Source organism: Citrus sinensis, chromosome 5 (assembly GCF_022201045.2).
Source record: "Citrus sinensis cultivar Valencia sweet orange chromosome 5, DVS_A1.0, whole genome shotgun sequence".
In the NCBI taxonomy this organism is placed as follows: Eukaryota; Viridiplantae; Streptophyta; class Magnoliopsida; order Sapindales; family Rutaceae; genus Citrus; species Citrus sinensis.
The window spans coordinates 21180606-21201321 of NC_068560.1; the positions used below are offsets into that span (position 1 = coordinate 21180606).

The following is a 20716-nucleotide window of genomic DNA, read 5'->3' on the forward strand; positions in this document are numbered from 1 at the left end:
GTTTATGACTTTATTCTGAGGACCCAAGCTGCTCAAATCATGATCAAAACCTATGGCATTTGATCTGGAAGCTTGCAATTCCAGAAAAAGTGAAAATTTTTTTATGGAGAGCAGCTCACGATTCATTGCCCACAGCAGAAAACTTATGGAAAAAAAAGGTTTTGCAAGAACCAATGTGCCAAAGTTGTCACTGTCATGTAGAAACGGTGTCCCATGCCTTGGTAGAGTGCCATAGAGCAAGGAAGATCTGGAGGTTCTCTAATCTGGCAGAGGAATTGCGTGGAGTTCACAGGTGTGACATTGTTTGGCTGCTGCAATTTTGGCCACGACAACATGCTAAAGTTGAGGGAGCTGAAGTAGCAGCTTTACTATGGGCTATCTGGAAGGCAAGAAACAAATGGCTTTTTGAAGGGAAACAAGAAAACCCTCTCAGAGTAGTAGCAAATGCAGAGGCGATAGTGGAGTCTTTTAAAAAGATTAGACAACCGGAGATGGTTTATAAGACAAAGGGGAATGCTGAGAGGCAAAAGCAATGGAGTCCTCCTCCAAATGGATGGCAAAAAGTTAATGTTGATGCGGCTGTGGATGTTGAGAATCAAATGGCAGGGTTGGGGGTTGTGGTGAGAGACTCAGATGGAAACTGCAGAGCAGCTGCAATTAAAAGTCTGAGGCTTCCTGGTAGTGTGGCAATGGCGGAGGCAACAACTATGGAATGGGGCCTACAAGTGGCTGAAAAAGCTCATATTACTTTTGGAATTTTTGAATCAGATTCATTAGAAGTTATTGACTTAATCAACAAGAAGTCCAGTAGCTTAACTGAAATTGGATGGTTGATCTCTGACATTCAGGAAAATCTGCAGAATTTTCAGAATTTCAAAGCTCAACATTCCCCTAGAGATTGTAACTATGCAGCTCATTCATTAACAAAGTTAGCTTTGCAAAAGAAGGAAACTGTAATTTGGTTGGATGAAATTCCACCGGAGATTATGTACTTGTTCTTAAGCTAATCAATCGAAAGGCATACTTTCTTTTCAAAAAAAAAAAAAAGGAAATTCTGAGGAATTTAAATTTTGCACCGAATACAAAACATGTGATGAAAAGTCTAAAATGCCCTTATAGTGGAACGGCCATATGCACGCCTCTCGGCCTCTGCCCTTATATTATATGATACTCATATTCCTTCTCGATCTACGTTTGGTTTTATTTAATTAATTTTTTTAATTGCTCGAATATTATCGAAAATATACAGATTATGACTCAACAATTTGTTAATTATTCCATGACTATCTAACTATAATTAAGCAATTTATCTACGTATTATAACGAGCAAGGAATTAAATTAAAAAAGTCTGTAACTTTTTTTTTAAAAAAAGAAAAAATAACAAAACATTGAGAGAGAGATAGAGGGAAAAAAATAGGTATTTAGGTACTTAAGTTGTGTTGTTATATTGGATGAATGTATTTCATAGTATTTTTTATGGAATTTTTAAAATTAAAAAAATTAATAATAATAATAAAAAAGCCCTCTACATCTCTTCCAGGTTGAAATTACCTAGTTAAATAGATAATTTTATTTTTTAAAATAAAAATTACGCCGCCATTGACCGGCGTTATTGATGCTGATCGCCATTTTTTATCGTGTTAAATATATAATAATGATAAAAAATGGACGATTTACTCATTGGAAGTGTTAATTTTGCAGAAAATATACTATATAGTTGGAAATATGGGAGCTAAAATATTCCCAAATATTTAAACAAGATTTGACGTAAATAACAATGTATATTAGCATTTTTAACTCCATAGAGTTGTAGATCGGCTCACAAGGATTCCATTGGTACAGGTTTTGATAGTGAAATGCATCTCCAGCGAGTCTTCGGTGACGGTCTGGCGATTCACCTTAGTACTTTTTCTTTTTTCAAATAAATTATCCTCTTAATTTAAAAAAATAAATATAAATTATTTTCACTTTAACTTATTTAAAATTATTTTTATTAGAGAATAATAATGGAATTTTTGTATTCCAATAGATGAGAAATTCGAAATCCTTACCCATTGATAAGGAATACAAATTCTTCAATATGATGGAAATTGAATTTTAATGAAAATTCAACTCTATTGAATTTGGTCCAACCAAATAGTGGAAAGTGAAAAAGAAATTAAATTCTTTTCCTCTCCCCACTCCTCTACCCCCAAGCAAACATAGCCTAAGGGTTAATTTTCAGATGAGGCATTTAATTAATTAGATGATATGAATAAAGATATTAACGAACAAATCGTTTTCATATGATAGAATTTCTTTTGCATCAACTATATCACACCTGTATATTTTTGGCCCCTAATTAGATATAATTATCCTCAAGTTTGGATGTCTGTCGCACCATTTCAAAGAATATACCAACTTGTTTTTCCATTGCAACAAATTCCTCCAAATTACTATAATTCTTCAAGTACCTAAGCTAGTACCGAAGAAAGTTGATTATAATAAGATTTTTCTAGGGTTAGAGTTCTCTCGAGAGTAATATTTTTCCTTTAAAATATCTAAAAGGGACCATTGTATATAGAAGCATATCAAGGTTAAGGGTTTATACAATTCAAGAGTAAATTTTCAGAAAGAGTCAAAATGATTGTTGATATTTATCAAATTTTGGAAACTGATGGTTGCAAGAATGGAATGGAAAGCTAAGGGTAAAGAAAAGGGGAATAGAATAGGGAAAGGAATATTGATTTCTTTAATTTGTTTGGTTTGGTCAAGCATTGATTCTTTGGTTTGGTTACAAAAATGGAATGGCAAGGGGAAAGAAAACAACTATAATGCAAATGAATAAAAATATCCTCCACTAGAAAATGTATATTTCATCGAGTTGAAGCAATATCTTAGTTGTTTTGTTTTCTACTACCAAATATTATATAATTAACTTGCAAAATTTTAGTTCAATTAAGTATTGTGGTTGAGCAGTACTTAAGTGTTTGTTAATTTTTTTTTTTTATGTGATTTGAAAGTTAAGTTTTTTTTTCTCTTATTTATATAAAGGCATATTTTCATAGATGATGATTAAGTGCAAGATTGTGTAAAACACACCCAATATTTTATTTTTAAAAGGGGCTGACACTAAATTAGGTCTTATGCTCTAACCCCTACCTTAGATCTCCCAACTCCTGCTTTAGAGGACCCCATCTCTTTCTTCACAAATTTGGCAAATTCATTGCCAATTGCAATTGCATCTAGTTTAGACATTTTCCCTGAATGACACTTTATTAAAACATCCTTGGAAAAGTTTTTGGATGCATATCCCAACATTTTAGGATGATTTAATTTTACTAAATTAATTAAAAAGTAAGGGGTATAAATGATTTTTTCTGGACTAGACCAGGCCACAGCCCGGTCTAACCCACGTGTGGGTCTGCCACTGAGTTTACTAGTTGCGACTACAAAGCGAAATACAAAGAGGACAAAAGCAACAGTGGATTAGATATCACATGCTAAACCCATAAAACGGCAACTGCATGGAATCTCCATGTGGAGACTTAAGAACCAATTAGCCACCAATTATCGAGCTTCAGCAACTGAATTTCTTTGCCAAAAGAGGTGGTTCCAATGAGATCAACTCTTATTATAAGATATAAAATTAAAAATTGGCATCCCAATTTTCTTGCAAGAGTCACAATGCTCATTGGAATATATATTACAGGGCTTTGGAAATTCCAAGCACAGGCACCTCTGCTTCCACAATGCACACATCATTAACAAGAAAACCATTTCCTGCCTTTTTCAAGTAATTGAGTTCAATAAATTTTGACCAACCCCCCAATGCGATTGAGGTATTTAACCATTCTCCAGTTGCGAACACGACAATAGAAACCTTAAGGTATTTGCATTTAGCTACAAAACTTATTGAACTGAATTACCTATTAAAGTCTGGGTTTATAATAATTTACCTTTTTTTTCATAATGCTTTGACACCAATTGATTCCGGATTCGTAGTGTAAAATGCACGTATATTTTAGAACCACCAGTTATAGTTGACGAGTCAGTCAATTCCAAGTACATAGAAATATGACTGCCACTAGCTACTCCCAGTCCTTTGGGAAAGAGTAGTATCTTCCTGAAAAAAAATCAAGGGTAAAGTTTAAGTCTTTGCATTCAATTGTACATATTATCAATACATTAACTTTCAGATGTGGCATTTATATTATATATGTGAATAGAGAAACAAACAAATTTTAACAATTCATTTTACATTATACATTTGAAGAAGTGGTTTTAACATGATACATCTTTTTAACAAGTTGTATTATTCAAAACTCAAAAGAATATCTTTTGCATCAGAAGTCTATTGCAGACGTACAAATGAACCCTAAAGTGTTAGCCATGCTCGGGTCTAGATTTAGTCTATGATATATTAGAGTTTTAAATTGCTGTTAAATGTAGAACTTTGATTATATTTTAAATCCGAATTTTATGAACTCTGAATGTCCGGATTTGAACACCATTTCAGAAAGTATACATACCACTTTTGATCTCCAGCTACGAATACTTCTGATTCATAAATCTTGTCCGGTAACTTTGAAAAGTTCTCGATCTTCCAAACATACTTATAATTGGAGGTAGATGTCAATTTCTTCATGGAAAGGCACTCTCCTGTGCATTTTTTCGTTTCTTTAACAAATACTTCTGCTCCAAAAACACATGTATCTCCCACAAGATATCCATTCGAAGCATTAATAAATTCTTCAAGCGGGATGAATTGATCAAAACCCCATTCAAGCTTTAATCCATGAAAACGTCTTTGTTTACCCATGGCATCTATCACATGAAGGTGACCGGCCCAAATCATCGGTCAGGTCTCACTTAAATAATTCAGCACAAAACAATCATAAACATTATTGAGTGTTTGAGTGTAATAACTAACCTTGAAGAATCAAGAACTCGTCTTTCTTCTGATCAAGCACAAATAGGCGGAAAATCACATAGACTTCCCAACCAAGGCCAAGTGAACTTGTGCCTACCATAGCCAAGTAGACTGAGATGTGGTCTTTCACATTTTCATTTTTATTTCCATTTGGGTAGACAACAAGTTTCCTGAAACCATCATGAATTCAAAATAACATATTAGATTATGATATGTAATTTAGTAATAAGGTGATCTGAATATAGTGTACAATTAGGTTTTGGGCCACACCACTTGTAGCCTCCAGCATCAAATTCCAAGGATTTATAATTTTCCACGTCATTCTCCACAAGAGATGAAAATGCCTCTATTTTGAGTAAGAAATGTGCCGGTGGTACATGTGAAATGGATCTCGAATTGCTGTCAAGAGTAATTTTAACATTGATCAGAAAATAACATGCTAGAAATTTTCAATGCACATATATAAACATATATAGAGAAGGGGAGGTGGGGAAAGAGTCAGAGAACATACCAACTTGGTCTACAAAGTCATTTTCCATTACAGCAAATTCCTCCAAACTTTTATAAATCTTCAAGTACTAAAACTAGTACTGAAGAAAGATTGATTATTATAAGATTCTTCAAGGGCTAGGGTATGCTCTCAAGAGTAATATTTCTTCTTTAAGATATCTAAAAGGGACCGTGGTACATATAAAGCATCAAGGTTGAGGGTTTATATAATTCAACATTAAATTTCTAGAAAGAGTCAGAATGACTATTGGTATTCACCAAGTTTTGGAAAATGATGGTTGCAAGAATGGAATGGAAAGGGGAATGCAATGGGGAAAAGGGATATTGATTCTTTAATTTGTTTGGTTTGGTCAAGGAATATTGATTTCTTTGCTTGGTTGCAAGAATGGATGGTAAGAGGCAAGAAAACAACTACAGTACAAAGAACAAAAATATGTACCCTCCACTCAAAGACCGTGTATTTCGACGAGCTGAAGCAATATTTTAGTTGTCTATTTTCTATTGTCAACTACTATATAATTAGCTTCCAAAATTTAAGCCCGATTTAGTACTATGGTTGAGCAGCACTTAAGTGTTCTGTAAATACTTATTGATTTAAATTCATTTTATTTCACACTCGTAAGATAAAAAAAGTCTATAGTACCTTACCTATTGCGACTGGCAGAATACAGAGAGAAAAAAAAAAGCAACAATGAATAAGATATCGCAGGCTAAACCCATAAGAAGGCATCCCCATGTAGTCTCCATTTGGAGACTTAACAACCAATTAACCACCAATTATTGAGCGGCAACAATTGAATTTCTTTGTCAAAATAATTGGTTACGATGAGATTAACTCTTATTATAAGAAATAAAATTAAAAAATTGGCATCCCAATTTTCTTGCAAGAGTAGCAATGCTTATTAGAGTATATTACAGGGCTTTGGAAATTCTAAGCACAGACACCTCTGCTTCAGCATTGCACACATCGTTCACAAGAAAACCATTGCTTGCCTTGTTCAAGTAACTGATTTCAACAAATTAGTACCAGCCCCAATCTTCGATTGAGTTCCTAAACCATGTACTGGCTGCAGGAACAACAATAGAAACCTGAAGTTATCTGTATTTAGCTACTACGCTTATTGATGAACTTCAATACCTGTTAAAGTTTGGGTTAATAATAACAAGGGTAAAGTTTTATGATTATGCTTTGACTACACTTAATCTTGGATTTGCAGTGTGAAACAAAGGTATTTTTAAAAACCACGAGTTATGGTTGAGAAGTCAGCCAAATACCAGGTACATAGAAATATGACTGCCAGGTCCTTCTCTCTGTCCCTTGGGATAGAGGTATATCTTCCTGAAAAAATCAACAAGGGTAAAGTTTAAGTCTCGGCATTCAGTTGTACGTAATTACTAAGAGGTTCCACTTAACAAATTATTAAAACATTAACTTTCAAATGTAGCATTTAGTTTATATATATGAACAGAGAAACAAACAAATTTTAGCAAATCATTTACATTATACATTTGAAGAAGTGGTTTTAACATGATGCACCTTTTTAACAAGTTGTCCTATTCAAATTTCTTCTGCATTACCATTAGAAATATAACGCACATGTATAAATCAACCTTAAGTATTAGTCGTGTTCAGGTACAGATGTCTAGATTTAGGCTATTATATATTAGAGTTGTACAACTTTGATTATAGTTCGAACCGAGATTTTATGAACTCTGAACGTCTGGACTTGAGCATCAAATCTAGATTTTGATCTCCAGCAATGAATATTTCTGATTCGTAACGCTTTGACTGAACATTAATTGAAGAGTTCTCGATCTTCCATGCATGCTTATTAAAAGGATAGAATCAATCTCCTCCTTAAATTAAGATGACTCACATGATTGTGCTTGACTTTAGGAGTAATCTCTGCAATTCCATAGACTAAGGAATCCTCTGTAACTTTCCTTTTTCAGCTTCGTAAACTTGTGTACAGCTTCATGAACTTGTATATATAATTGCTTGGCTTTACAGTAATAAATCATCCTTTTCACAATCTCTGTCTCTGACTTTATATGGTATTAGAGCAAGCTATTACTCACACGAGTCATTGATCCTTGTCTTAATCTCTTTTTTATACTTCCACCATGACCAACGAATACTCAACAACTTCTTCTTCAAATCAAATAGCTACCAACATCTCCCTAAACCCAAACAACCTTATAGCCATCAATGTAGCCAACCAACTTCCTTTAAAGTTGACTCCTTCGAATTAATACTCATGGAAATCACAGTTCGATGCCTTGCTCTATGGGTATGATTTAGTTGGGTATATTGATGGATCAAATCCTTGCCCTCCCTCACATATTGAGAATGATGGCAATAAAGTCTCAAATCCTAAGTATATTCTTTGGACAAGACAAGATAAACTCCTTTTGCTCGGCATCATTGGCTCTCTTAGCCACAAAGTTATCCCTGTGGTTCGGTCATGCAAAACTTCTACAGAAGCCTGGACACGGTTAGCAAAAAATTATGCCAATCCTTCATTCTCAAGAACCATGGGGTTAATAGAACAACTCACCCTCATTAGTCGAGGCTCACAACCAGTAGTCGAATATCTTGCTACTATTCATGACATTGCAGATGAATTGGCTTTAATTGGAGCACTTGTTCCAAATCAATACCTTATTACTCAAACTCTCAACGGCGTGGGTCCCGAATTCAAGGAACTTGCAGCTGCCCTGTGGGCGAGAGTTACCATGATCAGCTTCGATGAACTTCACGACAAACTTGTCGAATATGAATCCTTTCTCAAACGAGAGGAACTTCGATCTGCTGGAAATCTTGGGAATATCACTGCCAATGCTACCCGTTTCTTTTCCTAAAAAAATGGTAATCAATTTGGCAAGAAAAACTTCCAAAACAACAAAGGAAGCCAGAGCCAACGACAACCCAATTTTGGAAATCAAGGTAGCGCCCTTGGAAATCAAGGTAATAATTTCAATTCAAATAATTTTGGAAATCCAAATTCGGGCAAGAATACTACTGTGATTTGTCAATTTTGTGAGAAACGGGGACACACTGCACGTCAATGCAATGCTGCAAAGAAATTATTTTTTACAGCCTCAGCACCTACTGCAAATCCAACCACCACTTCCAATTACATGGCATCTAATTGGTTGTTGGATTCTGGAGCATCTCATCATGTCACTTCCGACATTAGCAACCTATCTCTTCGTCAACCATATGAAGGCCCTGATGATATTGTAATCGGTGATGGCACTGGTCTAAATATTAAACATGTTGGCAAGTCTATTCTTTCCACTCCATCTCACTCATTTTCACTTTCGAATGTTTTGTGTGTCCCATCTATGAAGCAAAACTTAATATTTGTCTCACAATTTTGTAAAACAAATAATGCATCCATTGAATTTTATCCCTCTTCCTTTTGTGTGAAGGATCTAACCACGGGGGCACTACTCGCGGAGGGATGGAGCAAGAATAATGTCTATGAGTGGTCTGCTGGAGATGTCTCTACAAGTATGATGAAGCAAGCTTGCATAAGTATTAAAGCCTCTCTTAACCATTGGCATGATAGACTTGGTCACCCATCAACCAAAATTCTCCACCAAGTTATCTCCCAAAACAATCTCCCAGCCTTTTCTAAGTCGTCATTTTGTGATTCATGTCAGTGTAATAAAAGCCATAAATTACCCTTTGGCAAGTCTAGTTTAAAGAGTTGTTATCCTTTAGATCTTATTTACACCGATGTATGGGGTCCTTCTCCAATTAGATCAATGGATGGTTTTTCTTATTATATTATCTTTGTAGACCATTTCACCAAATATTCATGGTTATTTCCTTTAACATATAAATCAGATGTCTTCTCCATTTTTCCAAAGTTTAAGGTCATGGTTGAAAAATATTTTAAGTCATCCATTAATACAATTTATACTGATGGGGGAAAAGAGTATCAAGGTTTGAAAACAATTTTTGAAACTCATGGAATCCAACATTTGGTTTCACCTCCTTATACACCTCAACACATTGCTTCCGTCGAACGCCGTCATCGCCATATTTTCGAAACTGGCCTTACAATGCTTCATCTAGCATCATTGCCTTTATCTCTTTGGTCCTTTGCCTTCAAAACTGCTGTCTATCTAATAAATCGACTTCCAACACCTATCCTGCAAAACAAATCACCCTTTGAGTGTTTATTCCATTCATCTCCCAATTATTCTAAATTAAAATTTTTTGGGTGTTTATGTTATCCATGGCTTCGTCCATATAATACACACAAACTTGAACAACGGTCAAAATCTTGTCTATTTCTTGGGTACTCTAATTTACACAATGCATATATTTGCTTTGATCCCATTGACCATAAATTTTATTACTCTCGGCATGTCCAATTCGTAGAAAGTATATTTCCATCTATGTCTACATGCACAAATCATGATAAAGTCAATAACCATACTCTTTCCAAATGGTGTTCCAAATATACGTCTCCATCAAGTCCTTTATTTTCCAATTCCAATTCTCCCAATTTGGAAAATTCTCTCAGGCAGCCAATCAACCAGGATCCCAATATTCCTATTCCTAAATTTCGTCCCTTTCACACTCATTCCCCCAATTCACGTGATCCTTTTTCCATGAATACTCCAAATGGCCCAACTTCTACCACCTTTCATAGTCAATCCCATGATTCACGTGAACTAACCTCCATGCATAATCCAAATATACCTTTATCAATTGCGTCTAGCCCCACACAACCATCCCCTCCAAATTCCAATACTCATGAACCCATGCAAGTTTGTGACATCCCGCTTGTTGATGATCAATCTCTACCGACTACCACTCCCGAGACTTTATCGAACTCCTCCATCCATGAGTCGCTCCCTGGTAATAATTCTTCTCATCCAACTGAAAACACCAACACTCCACATCCTTCTCATCCAATGCAAACACGCTCAAAAAATAATATTTTTAGGCCAAAAACTATATTCACCCTTACTACGACAAAGCATCCTACACCATTATCACTAGAACCCACCTCTGTCTCCCAAGCCGTTAAACAGAAAGAGTGGACAAATGCTATGCATGAAGAGCTGCATGCTCTTGCCAAAAATGGAACATGGGACCTAGTGCCTCGAGAATCTCATCACAATGTGGTTGGCTATAAATGGGTTTTTCGAATCAAACGAAATCCTGATGGGAGTATTGCTAGATATAAGGCTCGTCTAGTTGCCAAGGGATTCAATCAACGTCCTGGTTTAGATTATACTGATACTTTTAGTCCAGTGATAAAACCCACAACTATTCGAGTTGTTCTATCTATTGCAATCTCATCTGGTTGGCCAATTAATCAACTAGATGTCAATAATGCCTTTCTTCATGGGCACCTTGATGAGGAAGTTTTCATGTCTCAGCCACCCGGTTTCATTGACCCCTCCCGACCTCACCATGTATGCCGCTTGCATAAGTCTCTTTATGGCTTAAAACAAGCTCCTCGCGCTTGGTTCACCGAGCTTAAGAACTTCATTCTATCTCAAGATTTTGTGAACTGTCACTCAGACTCTTCTTTATTTGTTTATACTAACAAATCTATTCGTGTTTATTTTTTAGTCTATGTAAACGACTTGTTAATCACATGCAACTCTATGACTCTCATTCGCCACGTCATTACCGCTCTCTCTCACAAGTTCTCAATCAAAGACCTTGGGCCATTGAATTTCTTTTTGGGTGTAGAGGTGATTCCCACAAGTAACGGATTATTTCTTTCTCAACAGAAATACATTCGTGACTTACTTGCTCGATTCAACATGGAAAGTATCAAAGAAACAACCACTCCTCTTAGCTCCACTACTCACCTCATCCTCAATGATGGCTCTCCCCCAGTTGATGCCTTTCGGTATCACAGCTTAATTGAAGGAATGCAATATTTATCTCTCACGCGTCCTGATGTTTCCTATGCAATCAATAAGTTAGCCCAGTACATGCACTCTTCGCGTCAAACTCATTGGACAGCAGCAAAACGGCTACTCCGATATCTCAAACACACTGTTACGTATGGTCTTTATCTCCACCGTCATCGACAACTGACCTTGACAGCTTATTCTGATTCTGATTGGGCAGGAAATCGAGATGATTGCACATCAATATCAGCATATATCATTTTTCTTGGCGGTAACCCGATTTCTTGGTGCTCTAAAAAACAACGGACAATTGCTAGATCCTGTACAGAAGCTGAATACCGCTCAGTTGCTTCAGCAGTAGCCGAACTTACATGGATTACAAATCTTCTCAGTGAGCTACGTCTCCAACTCCCTCTGCCACCTTGTCTATTATGTGACAATATAGGTGTCGCATACTTGTTGATAAGTGCATATTTTTCATATATTTTGCTATTAATTTCTCCATTCTCTTCTTGTTTTGGTCTTAAATATTCTAGTTATTTTAGTTAATTTTTAATTTAGTAAATTATATTTTATTATGTTAATTTTTATATTTTGTTATTTTAGGTGCATTTTGGAAATAAAGAGGAATTAAATCAGAATATTCAAGTAAGGAGAGCTTAAAGAAGAAACTAATTAGAAATTTAAGGAAAGTAATGGGAGTTAAAATAGAAGAAAATCCAAGCAGCCAAGGCCTAATTGAAGTTCACGTGAAGATGAGAAGAATTAGCATTGGAAATAATTTAATTAATAAGGCAAACACATTCTTGTGATGGGCTTTGGCCAAATTGTTATTGGCTTATTAATTAAATAAGTCAGGTGCATGGCATTGAATTATGGAAAGCAAAGTGAAACAAAGAGGGAAAATGGCCTTGCACGTGAATCCAAAGAAAAGTGGCGGCTTGACTTTTGTTTTTAATCCTTTTCATGTGAGGATTTAGGGCACAATATGAAAGGGAGTTTTGCTTTTGAATAAAGAGAAGAGGGCAGATGCAATTCGACAGCAAGAGGAAAATCAACAGCCGCAAGAAGAAGAAAAAAATCAGCAGTTGGAATTCAATTGAAGAAAAAGGCAGCCGCTTGAATTAATCTCCATGATTGGTTTTGTCAATTCTCTTATTCCCAATTCAATTATATTAGGCTAGATTTTTATTTGGTTGAGGGTGAATTCAAAACCCTAAACATGCTGTGCAATTAAATTTAAATTCTATCATTCAATTTATTTAATTGAGATTGTTTATGTTCTTCTATAATTAATGTTCATGGTTTATTCTTGTTTTATTTGAGTGGCCAATTAGATAGGACTTGAATAAATTTTATTGCTAGATTAAAATTCTTGATCCGTAATTGTCTTGATATTTTAATCATTAGTAGCAGGTTGGAATCAATGATTTTGATTGGAGAACATAACTTAAGTTAAATAATCCGAGCTTGTGTGTTTATTGCCTAAATCAACCTAATATCTTTCTTTGTTTAATGCTTCCATTATCTTAAATTTAAAGAGCTTGTTTTAAATTATTTAATGGTTAGAGATTAGATGAAGAGCTTGTTTTGCCTAACAACACACTAAGGAAATATTGAGACTAACAGAGCTTATTGTTGTCTACGGTTGATAGTTTCAATATAAATTGATAATAGAATTGATATATTATGTGCATGTTTGGTGGTGGCGAATGATCCTTTAACCAAAGTTTTCATCATTATTATTTCTTTCTCCTTTAATTAGAGTTTTTATCAAATTCTTGTCGTAGTTTTAATTTCTTTACTTCTTACTATTTAGTTAAAAATTCATAAACCCCTTTTTATTTATAATTGACATTTTCTTTAGTTAGATTAATTTATATTATTATTACTCTTATTATTACTACTATTATTTTATTTCAAATATTGCTTTAGAGTTAATAATAAATATAACTAGCATAGTCTCTGTGGGATCGATCCTTACTCGCTCTGTACTAATTATTTATATTAGTGGTAAGGTTTTAAATTTGGTGCACCTTAACGACACTACCACTTGTGTGTCAATCCAGTCTTTCATTCACAGATGAAGCATCTCGCCCTCGACTATCATTTTGTGCATGAAAAAGTTTCAGCTGGCTCTCTCCAAGTTGCTCATGTCTCCACCAATGATCAACTAGCCGATGTCCGTACAAAACCGTTAGCTAAGTCTCGTTTTGCCTTACTTCGATCCAAGATTGGTGTCACTGATGGCACCATCTTGCGGGGGCATAAAAGGATAGAATCAATCTCCTCCTTAAATTAAGATGATTCACATGATTGTGCTTGACTTTAGGAGTGATCTCTGCAATTCCATAGACTAAGGAATCCTCTGTAACTTTTCTTTTTCAGCTTCGTAAACTTGTGTACAGCTTCATGAACTTGTATATATAATTGCTTGGCTTTACAGTAATAAATCATCCTTTTCACAATCTCTGTCTCTGACTTTATACTTATAAATGGAAGCAGTTGTGAATCTCATCATGAAAGGCACTCTCCTTTGCCTTTATTCCTTTCTTAGCAAAGACTTCAGCTCTAAAAACACGCTTGTGTCCTTCAAGATATCCATTCGAAGCATCGTTAATTCTGAATTGATCAAAACCTAATTCAAGCTTCTTTTATTTCCCATGGCATTTATTACGTGAAGGTGACCCCAAATCATTGATTAGCTCTTAGTTAAATAATTAAATAAGAACAAAATAAACATTGTTGAGTATAACAATTAACCTTGAAGAATCAAGAACTTGTCTCTTTTTTTATCAAGCACAAATAAAAATCTAATATCTAATTCACTGTTGTGGACTGTTATGACCATTGATATTCACCAAATTAATTATCTTATTTTGCAGTAACATATTTTTGTGAAACGTAACTAAGTAGTACTTTAGCTACTGATCCTTTTTTTAGTTTAGAAACTACCTCTTTCGAATTCTTAAATGTCCATAAATGATATTCCTTTTATGTAATATTAATTAATTTCTTGCCCTATTGTACTAAATTTATCTTATCAATACTTCTCTTTAATTAAAAACTAAGAGTTTTTGTCACCATCTCCCTTGGTAATATTTGACAGATGTGATTTTATTTCAGGATTAAGATTGTCAGAGATTTCCTTCCAGGATTAAGAATTATGTCAATGAACAAACGTGATCGCATAAGTAAGCAAAAAATCAATGAATTTCTTTATTTTGTGAGAAACAAAGAAGAATACCTATTATTACAATGCCTCGGAGATTCTGAGCACAGTGATCTCAGCTTCCACAAAGCAAACGTCGTTCACAAGGTACCCATTCTCTGGGTCATTTAACTTACTCAATGAAACGAATGTCGACCAACCCCACTTATTATCGCCTGGTGCATGGAACCTTTCTCTACCTCCTAGAGAAAAAGAATCATTCTCATTATACACATTCATTGAATGCTATAGCCTCAAATTAAGCTTATTATTATTATTATTATTATTTTGGGTTAAAGGTACTTTCAAAATCAAAAGTTAAAGAAAACTGCTTGAAAATCACTCGGTCAAGCTGCCAGTGGCAACTAAATTAGTTGCGTATTAAAACAAGCAATGTGCCTTAAGAAGATTCATGCATTGCCCGAACTGGATCTAAGATTCGAAATGTAAACTCTGCGTATAATTTAATAGTACTCCGAACTGTGGAATCTCCAAAAACCAAGAACAAGGAAAGACCAGCATCGGGCCCAGTTCCCATGGGTGTAGCTCTGTCTTCCTGAAAATACCGAAACGGTATTTTATTAATTGTACAATGTTGGATCATAAACTTGATCTAAGATGAATAAATTCAAGCCCAACTCATGGAACCTTCCATGAGTAGGTATGGTTGGTGAGGTTTAAATTATTTGTGTTAGGTGTAGTAGGTGTGGTTGGTGAAGTAAGTGAGTAATAGGTTTTAATGGATGGTGATGATTTGTGTATTAGTTGAATAAATGAATGGTTGTGATTAGTTTGTTTCATGTATAAATACCCTCTCTCCCCTTTAGTTTATGTATCAAGTGAAGTAACAAAATCTCTAAGTTGTAGAGAGTGAAAAATAAGAGTTGTAGTTAGTGAGGAGTGTTGTTGAACAAATAAAATAGTGTGTTTTTTTAGTGTTATATGTGTTAAGTCTCCAACATACACTCACTGACAACTTTGTCCCAAGAACTCATTATTTATTATACCTGTAGAAATTTAAAAAAAAATTAAAATCTTTGATACCATTTGTGATTTCCAGCATCGAAAACTTGTGATTCCTCATATCCTGCGTCTAACTTTGAAAAGTTCTCGATCTTCCAAACACACTTACAACTAATTGAAATTTCTTTTATAGATCGGCACTCTCTTTTGAATTTGTTTCTTTCTTTAACAAGGACTTCAGCTTCAAAAACACACGTATCTTCGACAAGGTATCCATTCGAAGCATCATTGAAATCTCTAAGCGGGATAAATTTATCAAAACCCCATACATGCTTCAGTCCATTAAACCGTCTTTCCTTTCCCATTATATCTATCACATTACAAGCACCCACTCATTATGCATGCATTCAAATTTTTTTCCTAATGTTGCAATATACAATTCTGCACACTAAATTTGATTTAACCTTGAACTACACAGTAGTTTTCTTGGTTCTGATCAAGTAAGAACATACGAAAAACTGCCGAGACTTGCCAATCCAAAGTAAATGAACTTGTGTTATTAAGGATATCCTCCAACTTCAAATTCTCCTGATTCATATTCCTCTTCTGCTTTTTCCGCAAGTAATGATAATGATTTTATTTTGACGATGAAATGAGCCGGTGGTAGTGAAGTGTATCTTGCAATGGCTATACATTTAAGTAATTTTTAATTAACGCCGATTGATTAGAAATAACAATAAGCTGAAAATTTTAAGAATATTGTCCTCTAGAGAACGTGAGAAAAGGTTGAACATACATACCATCTTTGTTAACAAAGATATTTTCCATTGCGAAAAGTTCTCCAAAAAGTTGTTGAATTTTTATTTTTATTTTTGGTAACTTGGACAGCACGAAGTCGTTTTAAATAAAAGATAAATAATATTACTGGGAGGAGGTACTGAGTTTTATCTCTCAGAAAATTCATAGAATCTAGAACATAAAAATGTGATGCTTGAAAATACAATGAATAAACATGATTTAAGCAAATATACAATGAATCTTCATTAATTACTACATTAGGGGATAAATAAAAAAATTTAATAAAAAGCCTAATGATTGGACTGTTTACGTCCTACTTTCTAATTGACCAAACTCGAAAATATAAACTCAATCGAAATTTTCTTTGGTTTGTACTAATCTTCGTTACAGCGCTTAGAAAATTCTAAGCTCATGTAGCGATTGTTCATTTCACAGATTATTTTGTGGGGGAGAAATTTCTTGATTGTTAATAATTAAACATAACAAATATATAGATATTAATCGCATGTATAATAATGTGCAAGTATTAAAATGTACTTCAAAGCTCAAAGCGAAAGTAAGAGTCTGTTTGAAATTGAAGTGTTGTAACTTTTAAGGTATAACTATTGTAGAAAAAAAACTGTAATTATGAAATAAAAGTTAATAGTATATTGTAAAAATATTTTTAATAATAATTTTGATAAAATTATTAAAGATATAATAGATTTTTCATCGGGAAAAACCTCTTTTCATCCCTAAAGTTTTATGCAATAACTCATTTCATCCTTACTTTTTAAATAATAGCCCAAAACATCCTTCCGCTAACCACTGTTAGTTTAATGCCGTTAACTAGTAATTCATTTAAATTGGTAAAATATGATTATTATTAAAATGTTTCAAACTATATTAAAATAATTTCATTATACAATTAAGTAACACTACAAAATATGCCAAATTTATTAATTTTTTCTTAAATGAAATCAACGATGAAGTAGTTTGATATAACCACTTAATAGTTTTCATAAGCAACAAATTGTAATTAGCACAATATCTTTAAATCATTAGAAGAAAAACTAAAAAATACAACCAAATTTTATGTGCTTACATGTGCTGAAAATCTTCTTATTCTTCAACCAATTTTTATTTTGAACTTTGCCACCACTCTTCTTTGACCATTATTGTCTTCCCAAGTCCTTTCCACTATCTCCCCAAGTCGGCTCACAGTACAATTAGAGAGTATGCTTATACGAATATTAAAATTGTGATTATTTTTTGTACTTAAATGTAGAGTCTATAGGGTTTTCATGCTGCCAAAATAGAGAGAAGTGTAAAATAATTGTTTGAAATAGAAGTTATCATCTTTTTTGGTATTTACTGTTTAGTGGGATTAGATAAACATCATTTTTAGTTATATGTCAACTTTTATTTATTTTTTTAATTTTCTCTTTAATAGAAAATCTTTTTTTACCCTCAATAATAACTAAAAAACGACATTTAACTAACAGTGAGTTAATAAAAGGATGTTTTGAGTTATTATTTAAAAAGTAGGGATGAAATGAGGTATTACATAAAACCCTAGGGATGACAGATGATTTTTCCCTTTTTCATCATACAAGTGAAAAATTATATTAAGATAGCTTTTAAACTACAACAATTATTGTTTATCAAACACTTTAGCACTGTAGCTCTGCCCAACTTCAAACCCAAATGCACCCTAAGTCTAGATCGACAGAATAGCCCTAAGTTAAAAATGTGCATGAATCTTGAAAAATACGATATTATTGAATCCTAATTAGATCCAACCAAAGCTTTGTGCATAACAGCCTAGATGATATATTTATTTTAAATAATTAATCAACGTGAATATACAAATATGATAAGAGCGGTGGTTCAAAAGGTTTGGGTTTCGAATTCGGATTACATTAGGGTTGAGGAGTTGATTGAATATATATTGCAAAATGGGAAAAAAAATAGAAATAATAGAGAAACACACCTTGCATACTGAATATCTTTTTTTTTTTTTTCTTTTGAAGATAAGCTAACTTAAAATTTAGCTTAATTTTAATCCTAAAAATTTAAGAAACTAAATTAAGTCCTAACTAAACTGAAATTATAAAAACGACTCGAATACGACCAATTTGACTGATTATAATTTGTAATATAATTTTACCAAGACAGAACCATGATTGATTACTTGCACCTTGCATGTTAACAATCAAAAGATCTCTTTGTTTGATGAGAATTTGGCATGAATTGAAATTCAAACACGGGCAAAGTGTTAATGGAGCAGTGATACCAGAAAAAACATAACCTTCCTCCCTCCCCCATAATGTCAAACAACTACAAGACCGGTAGCTATCTCTTCAAAGGTACTGAAGTCCAAAATAGAGCCACGATTATCACTAGCTCACTTATTGCACTGATACATGAATAGAAGCATCAATTTTGATTTGATCACCATCAAAATTTCTGAAACAGATTGACTGACAAAAGGGAGGGAAACTAAATTCTGCTTGGCCGAAAATCATGTGACGTGGGACCCGAAAACTTATAACCATAACCCGAAAACAAAGTCTCAGAAATTTTTAAAAAATGATACTGCCAACCATACTAAAATCATATGAGGTGGGTCATCAATTTTCTTTTTTTCTTCTTTTTTTGGGGGGGGGCGCTTCACGCTCGTTGGTTCAATTGTCTTCATACTACAAAAAAATGCATCTTTTGTTTGTTGGTTCCTGCACAAATTGAATGTTACCTCCCGATTTTAATCAAAGGTGAAGAGATTGATGAATAAGCAATATGTGAATGACAACTCGTTCTATCATCCCATTTGTAGGTGGCATTAAAATTTAACGAGGTAAATATTGGTGAGGGATTTTATTGGGTTTAATGCCTGTGAATCATGTCTTCACTGTTCTTATTTCTGGAAAGTTTCCCTCGGTCATGATTGTTTACGCAAGCATTAGGAAAAATCATAATTCTTTACCTTATTGTTTTATTTACTTTCACATTATTGAAAAGATTCACTTCTTTTGACATTTAAGCTTTATCTTGCTCTGTTTTTGAACAGGTTGAGGTGGAAAGAATTCATATTGGCTTGCTGGGATAATTTTGGTTTACATAATTTGCTTCTATGGCTACGGAAAGTTACCCTTTCACATTATCTCTCTAGTATTACATTATTATCTGGTCTCATCTTGAGAGTTAAGATTCTCGCCGGAGATCCTAGGCTTTTCCCTCATTTTCTTTTCAAGTAATAGTTTGGCGGAGGGAATCCAAAGCTCTTTATGTTATTGTCATTTCTAACTTCATTATTTTTTCCAATTCCATGTTGGATTCACCTGGTAGAAGCATAAGCTTGCAAAGATGAAATGAACCAAGAGCAGGAAGTGAGTTTCTGTCGATTAATTTCTTCTTCTTTTTTAATTGCAAATTGAGTTGGTGGTACTGATAACGACATGTTTTTTCTTCATTATTTCTTTTAAATAAAAAACTAAAGCTCCTATTATAGTTATACACAGGAAACGCCATTGCCTCAGTCCCAGAACAAAATGGTCGGTACTTTTTTTATATCCATAAATGAATAAATATTAATTTATCTTTATAGAAATAATATCACGTTGATAATAGGATTTTTTTATGAAATATAGTGGTAGTATAATTAAAGAATTTAGTGATTCTGAGCTAGTATAATTAGAAAATTTAGTGATCTTTTTTTTTTGTAAAGAAATTTAATGATTCTAACGTAGTATAACTACAGAATTTAGTGATTTTATCATGTTGTATGATAGGATTTTAATTCGATCTTGATTGAGTGAATCAATCATTTGATAATTCTTTGGTTAGATTGTATAGTTGGATCACAATTACATGGTAACTCATCAACATAGATTTTTTGGAGGCAATAGATTAAATATCTCTCTCTCTCTTATTTCTCTTACCACAACACATATAATACAACAATAACTTCTAGACTGAAAAGTGTAAAAAAAGTAATATTGATCGATAAAATGCATAAAGCATTATGCCAATACAACAAAAAAAATCATAGACATATCATATGTATTTAGTTTTAAATTAATTAATTATTAATACATGTATTAATTGGGTCTTATAGAAAATAATTTTTTTTTTAAAATATATTATCTAATGAAATTTATCAAATTATTAATTTACCATATTGACTCTAAGTCAACTGAAGAAAACTATTATTTAATAGAAGTTATCAATTTATCAATATTAATTCAATGAGGTTCAATTCTACTTGGTTTTCATTTTCTTAGTAAGTGAAGTTATTAGTTCTCTTGCATCCTAATTTTCTTCGTTTCAACTACTTTTTTTTTTATTTTTCTTTTTTCTTTTAAATCAAAATCTTAGAAGAGAAGAATTACAGCGTAGGTGATATAATGAATTTCTCCTTAAAGAGATGCAGAGAAATAGAACACCAAAA

General features: G+C 33.5%; 2 protein-coding genes across 2 annotated transcripts; one reads left to right on the plus strand and one right to left on the minus strand.

Annotated features, from left to right (window-relative positions):
• The first annotated feature begins 173 nt into the window (after positions 1 to 173).
• LOC127902329 (uncharacterized) lies at positions 174 to 1007 on the plus strand. Its single transcript, XM_052441194.1, has one exon. The coding sequence runs from the start codon at positions 174 to 176 to the stop codon at positions 1005 to 1007; it is 834 nt and encodes a 277-aa protein (XP_052297154.1).
• Positions 1008 to 3805: 2798 nt separating this feature from the next.
• LOC102615580 (MATH domain and coiled-coil domain-containing protein At3g58370-like) lies at positions 3806 to 6391 on the minus strand. The gene is made up of 5 exons (XM_052441195.1): positions 6369 to 6391; positions 5184 to 5312; positions 4914 to 5083; positions 4513 to 4807; positions 3806 to 4106 (listed from the first exon to the last, which is right to left on the minus strand). The coding sequence occupies exons 1-5, from the start codon at positions 6389 to 6391 to the stop codon at positions 3926 to 3928; spliced, it is 798 nt and encodes a 265-aa protein (XP_052297155.1). The 3' UTR covers positions 3806 to 3925.
• Between the last annotated feature and the right edge of the window lie 14325 nt (positions 6392 to 20716).

Coding starts and splice junctions, on each gene's coding strand:
- LOC127902329 (XM_052441194.1), top strand. CDS start 174: ATGTGCCAAAGTTGTCACTGTCATGTAGAAACGGTGTCCCATGCCTTG.
- LOC102615580 (XM_052441195.1), bottom strand. CDS start 6,391: ATGTGTGCAATGCTGAAGCAGAG. Junction 5,313..6,368: donor TGTGCAATGCTGAAGCAGAG/GTGTCTGTGCTT, acceptor TACTCTTGACAG/CAATTCGAGATCCATTTCAC. Junction 5,084..5,183: donor GATGCTGGAGGCTACAAGTG/GTGTGGCCCAAA, acceptor TGATGGTTTCAG/GAAACTTGTTGTCTACCCAA.